The 6192-nt window shown below is 41.5% G+C and overlaps 1 protein-coding gene across 1 annotated transcript; it reads right to left on the reverse strand.

The window, feature by feature from the left end:
- Positions 1-3359: 3359 nt before the first annotated feature.
- LOC121803654 (probable aldo-keto reductase 5) lies at positions 3360-5833 on the reverse strand. The gene is made up of 5 exons (XM_042203284.1): positions 5461-5833; positions 4734-4934; positions 4250-4422; positions 4058-4160; positions 3360-3972 (listed from the first exon to the last, which is right to left on the reverse strand). Exons 1-5 carry the CDS (start codon positions 5596-5598, stop codon positions 3631-3633), a joined length of 957 nt encoding a protein of 318 aa, XP_042059218.1. The 5' UTR covers positions 5599-5833; the 3' UTR covers positions 3360-3630.
- Between the last annotated feature and the right edge of the window lie 359 nt (positions 5834-6192).

Below are 6192 nucleotides of genomic sequence, written 5' to 3' on the forward strand. Positions count from 1 at the left end.
TCTTATCTACTAAGTTTGATAGCTTCTGTAAAATGAAAGGGATAAGAAGGCATAGGACCGTGCCAAGGAACCCTCAACAGAACGGGCTGGCAGAGAGGATGAACAGGACGTTGCTAGAAAGAGTGAGATGCATGTTGTTCTACTCTGGAATGCCAAAGAAATTTTGGGCAGAGGCTGTTTCTACTGCAGCTGATCTGATTAACAAATGCCCCTCTTCATCAATTTCTAATGAGACTCCTGATCAGAGATGGTATGGAACTTTGGGAGACTACTCAGGCTTGAAGATTTTTGGGTGTGCGGCTTATGCACATATCAAGCAGAATAAGTTGGAACCAAGAGCAAGAAAATGTGTGATGTTGGGATACCAAGATGGAGTGAAGGGGTATAGGTTATGGAATATGGATGAAGGGGGTCAGAATATCATTGTGAGTAGAGATGTAGTGTTCGATGAAGGAGAAATGCCATTCAAGAAAAGTAGAGCACCCCCTGGTGGTGACAGTAGCTCTAGCATTCAAGAGTTTGAGTTTGATGAGAAATCTGCTTGGTCTGATGCTGATGAGGATGTTGAAATCTCTGAACACCAAGAAGAAGGTGGAGCTTCCAGTTCTCAGTCAGATGAAAACACAAGAGGTGGAGATCCATCAAATCAAGGAAACAGAAGAAATCCAAGAAGGAATGCAGGCTTGCCCAGCAGGTTTTCAGATTATGATATGAGCTTCTTTGCTCTTTGTGTAGCAGAGGTGCTCATGTTCTCAGAGCCTTCAACCTATGAAGAAGCCATAAAATGCAAAGAAAGTCAGAAGTGGATCAGAGCCATGGAAGAAGAAATAGAGTCCTTGTTGAGAAATGGGACTTGGATTTTGGTGAATGACCCAGGGACTCAGAAACTCATAAGTTGCAAGTGGCTATTTAAGAAGAAGGTTGAAGTTGGGGAAGTTGAAAGCATACGTTTTAAGGCAAGGTTGGTAGCTAGAGGATTCACACAAGTAGAAGGTATTGACTACACTGAGGTGTTCTCTCCAGTGGTAAAACACACCTCCATTCGGATCTTATTGGCCTTGACAGCTCATTTTGATTGGGAGCTGCATCAACTCGATGTAAAAACAGCTTTTTTACATGGGGATCTAGAGGAGACGATCTATATGATGCAGCCTAAGGGTTTTGAAAGGCCTGGAGAAGAAAAGAAGGTTTGCTTACTTAAGAAAAGCCTATACGGGCTCAAGCAGAGCAGTAGGCAGTGGAACAAGAAGTTCCATGAGCAAATGGAGCTGATGGAGTTTGAGAGATCCAGCTTTGATAGCTGTGTATATGTCAAGAGAAGTGGAGATTTGATAATAGCCTACCTGTTACTGTATGTAGATGATATTCTACTAGCTGGATCAAGCTTGAGTGAATTGCAGATTGTAAAAGATGAGCTTAAACAAAAGTTTGAGATGAAGGATCTTGGGGAGGCAAAACGAATCCTAGGCATGGACATTGTCAGAAATAGGAAGAAGAAGGAACTGAGGCTTGTGCAAGCTGAGTACATCAAGAAAGTGATAAGGAAATATCAGGTGACAAATGCAAAGGCAGTCTCTACTCCATTAGCAGGCCATTTTAAGTTGAGCAAAGAACAGGCGCCTAAAACCGATGAAATCAGAAGGGAAATGAGTGCGATACCATATGCGAATATAGTGGGAAGCATAATGTACTTGATGATATGTACAAGGCCGGATGTGGCTCATGCTATAAGCGTGGCTAGCAGGTACATGGCTGATCCGGGTAGAGAACACTGGATGGCTCTGAAATGGATCTTGAAATATTTGGGAGGATCTGTTATGATTGGTTTGAGATTTGGTGGAAAAGCATGGTCTGAGAAAGATGAGATTCTTGTAGGCTACTGTGATTCTGATTATGCGGCCAACTTGGATAATAGGAAGTCCCAAAGCGGCTACATATTCACTTTGTTTGGTACAGCCATTAGTTGGAAGTCGAATCTACAACCGGTGGTCGCATTGTCCACAACTGAGGCAGAATATATTGCACTAACAGAGGCCGCAAAGGAGGGAAAATGGCTACAAGGAATCTTACAAGATCTGGGGATAGAGCTGGGAGCAGTAATGATTAATTGTGACAGCAATTCAGCCATATGCTTAGCCAAGCACCAAATGTTCCATGAGAGATCTAAACATATCGATGTAAGGAGGCACTTCATCAGAGACGAAATTCAGAGTGGGAAGATCAATGTGGTGAAGGTTCCCACTGAAGAAAATGCCTCAGACATGTTAACCAAGTCACTACCAACTTTGAAGTTCAAGCATTGCTTGAAGTTGGTGGAAATTGTGGAATGTTGAAGTATGGAACAGGATTGAGAAGGGAATCTAGATATTGATGGAGTTTTGCAAGGACAAGGTGGAGATTTGTGAAAGTGTGTCCGTGCAAACTACTGATTTGATCGAGTGTTGGAGCCGAGCTGCAGCTCAAAGAAGAGATCAAGAAATGAAGCTCGGCTTTGAGCTAGCTCGGCTAGAAAGGAGTTCGGCTAGAAAGGAGTTCGGCTAGAAAGGAGTTCGGTGAAAGGAGTTCGGTAAGCTCGGCTTACCGAGCTGGAACTAGCCTGGAACTAGCCGAGAAGAAGAAGGCAGAAGAAGGAAGCTCGGCTTTGAGCTGGAACTAGCCGAGAAGGAAGAGTTCGGTTTTGAGCCGAGTAGCGGTTATAACTAACTTTGGGAAATAGAGTTAGTTGGATTTTATTTCTTGATTGCATCTTGTATAAATAGCTCGATAGAGCTCAGTAGTGAAGTAGCAGAATTACACCATATACACACACACCCAGAGAGATTAATTCTCAAGATAGCGAGCGGTTGTGAGCGGTAGAGTGTGAGTGTGAGTTCATTGTAATTGTAAAGAGTTCATCAATAAGATTCCGGTCATCTTCTCCGTGGACGTAGGTGGTTTATCACCGAACCACGTTATATCGTTTGCGTGCTTTATTTTCTCGATTACGTGTGTGAGATCAGCGGCAACGCAACCCAACAAGTTATGATCCTGCACAGCTTTTTACATCATTCATCACTTTACATTCACAACCTTCTCTTAAACATTCCTAAGTTTCATATTTTTGTTTTCCATTCATTTCTTTCTTCATTTATTCATTAAGTGATTGGTAAAAAATAATTTTTGAATTTATTAAAATACAAAATTCATTAAAAATTAAATTCAACAAATCTCGAAAAAAATATTTTTTTTGAAAGATTGATATTCTGATTAAATTAATAACCTAATTAAATGCATACAATAATAAAAATTTTCTAAAACTTAACAAAAAGTATAAGAGAAAATGCAAAACTAATGGAAAAACGAAAGTAAGTAAAAATAAATAACCAAAAACAAAAATGAGTATAAATTATGAATTCAACAAATTCAAAATGGATCCTAAATATGGCACTCGAATGTCGATACATTTTCTAGAGGTGAACTGTGTATTTGGTCTCAAAAAGAGATTTTAGGTAACAGTTTAAGATACAACAAGATACTAGGCACATTACCTCTCACAAACAAACAAAAAGGGAAGAAGGATAGATTTTCAAGTAATTAACTATAGTACAAGACCTATTAGGGGCATGGAAGGAGCAGGTGCAGTCATGCATATCAACCCTCGGGTTTCCACGATTCCAACGGGGGCGTGTCTGCGTCTTTCCATGTGGCCACCATGGTTATGAGCCTTTCTCCTTTGACATTCTCAGCCAAAGAAGATAGAAGGGTCATCTCTTCTGGAGATAGTTTCACAGATAGTGCTCCTATATTGTCGTTAAAATTTTCGATCTTGGTGGTGCCCGGTATAGGAACCACATCATCTCCTTGGTGATGAACCCAAGCCAACGCCAATTGGGAAGGGCTGCAACCTTTACTTGTAGCCATTTCACGAATCTTTTCGTATAAGAGCTTGTTGCTTTCAAGATTTTCACCCTGGAACCTCGGAAAATAGGCGCTCTAGCAAATGCAACAGAAATTTTAGACATTATCCTTGTTTTTTTGGGAGAGCCGAGATACATTTCATATCACGAACAAAGCTAACCTTGCGAACGTCACCCTCTGCTGCCTCCTCTAGCAACTTGGGACCTACTGAAAGGAAGCCTCGTCCAAGTGGACTATATGAGACAATTCCTATACCAAGTTCTCTGAAAATCACAAGACAAGCCAAAGGCTGATATATGTTTCTGTTTTTCTTCAAAACATCATAATTCAACAATATACATATATCTTTTACCTGCATGTAGGAATCAAATCTTCTTCCACGTCTCTTGACCACAATGACCATTCGATTTGAACGGCAGTTATTGGATGAACAGCATGAGCCCTTCTAATTGTTGAAGCAGATGCCTCCGAGAGTCCAATGTATTTAATTTTCCCTTCTTCAACCAATTTCTTAAGTTCCCCCATCTACGGAATCATGAATCACATTCAGCATTAGGAACAATGCAAGAAAAATTGAATCAACGCCATGATTTTATACTGCACGAAAATTTCCGTTCCAAATACAATCGTCATAATACACGTCTCAGACATAAGCAATTTTTCTGTCAGTGCATCAAATTACACTACTAGTTTGACCGGCTTTGAACCAAGTTTTCTTCTCCAAATATTAACAGGAAAAGAAACCACCAGAGGCACTGCAAGTTTGAAATACAGTAAAAGAGGCAGAATTATCCATTCTTTTCAAGTATATGCTGCAAAAAAAAGAGACTACTCACAGTGACTTCTATGGGCACACGGGTGTCAATCCGATGAACATAATAGAGATCAATACAGTCCACATCAAGACGCTTCAAGCTCGACTCACATGATGACCTCACATATGCTGGGTCACCACGTACCTCACCCTTCCCATCCCGGTATATTATCCCGAACTTAGTAGCAAGTTGCACTTTCTCCCTCATCCCCCCTTTCAAAGCCTGCAACAACTCCCAAACATTAAATCCAGGAACATTGCAACTCATTAAATACCAAATTCGACAAAAAAACAGCCACACATGATCTGTAAACAAATCCACCTATCGACTCTTTATATGTATAGATAGTGAGTCTCAATAGTTTCCATCCAATCAAAATTTGAAACTTAAATATGGAAATTAAACTAGGCGAAGTTCTCTTGGAAACAAAGTAAATTAACAGCATAAACATTTCACCCTCCTTGATAAGAGAGTAGAATCATACGCATTAAACAGCTAAACATATAAGAACAAGAGTTGACTTATTAATTCTTCTGAAACCCGAAAATACCGATATGAATTTGGATTATCAGAGATAAACAACTGAGAAACCAAATCCAATCTCTTTTGTGGCAAGTAAGATCAATATAAAACAAATCCCCTAAAAGCTGAAACAAATTAAACAGAGATCGGCGCCACAAAATCCAACCAGAGAGTAATAGCAGAAAAAAAATCGACAGAAGGAGGAAGAGAAGCAGAAAACGCTTACTTTTCCGATGAGGATCTCGTTGGTGTGGGGACCGTAGAGGTCGGAGGTGTCGAGAAAGGTGACGCCGGAATCGATGGCGTGGTGGATAAGCTTGATCATATCGGCGTCGGGCTTGGGCGGGCCGTAAAAGAACGACATACCCAAGCCTTGCTTGGAGACCTCAAAGCCCAGCGATCCGAGCTTGATTTTCGGCACGTTAACTCCCCTTTTGGCGGAATTGAGAATTCGAGTGATGAATCGAAGTGAACTGAAGTGGCGACCTTAAAATAGGGGACAAGTGCGCCATCGCTGCCGTAAACGATTTTGTCGCCACACACCTCGAATCTTCATCCTCCTTCAACGATTACTCTTTTTCAACATATTTTCAATGTGTGTTGACTTATCTAAATACGGAGTAAATTAATTATCTAGCCCGCCTTTCTCAGCTGCGCGACACACAGTGACAGACAGCACCATGGAGTATTTTACTACTAAGAGCATCCGCATCGCTGTCTCGAGGCGGGCTCGGTCTCGTTTCGGCGAGACGAGATAGCATCGAGACGGCGATGCAGATGCTCTGTCTAGTCCCATCGCGTCCCACGTCCCTCCGCGGAGATGAGACTGGCGAGCCAGCTCGCCACGCGCGTTGGCCAAGTGGCGAGCTCTCGTGACGCCCACTCGCCGGCCCGTGAGTGGACGTCGTTTATATCCGTTGAAAAATATTCTTTTTTAAATTCCGAAAAAAATATTAAA

Source organism: Salvia splendens, chromosome 5 (genome assembly GCF_004379255.2).
Source record: "Salvia splendens isolate huo1 chromosome 5, SspV2, whole genome shotgun sequence".
NCBI lineage: Eukaryota > Viridiplantae > Streptophyta > Magnoliopsida > Lamiales > Lamiaceae > Salvia > Salvia splendens.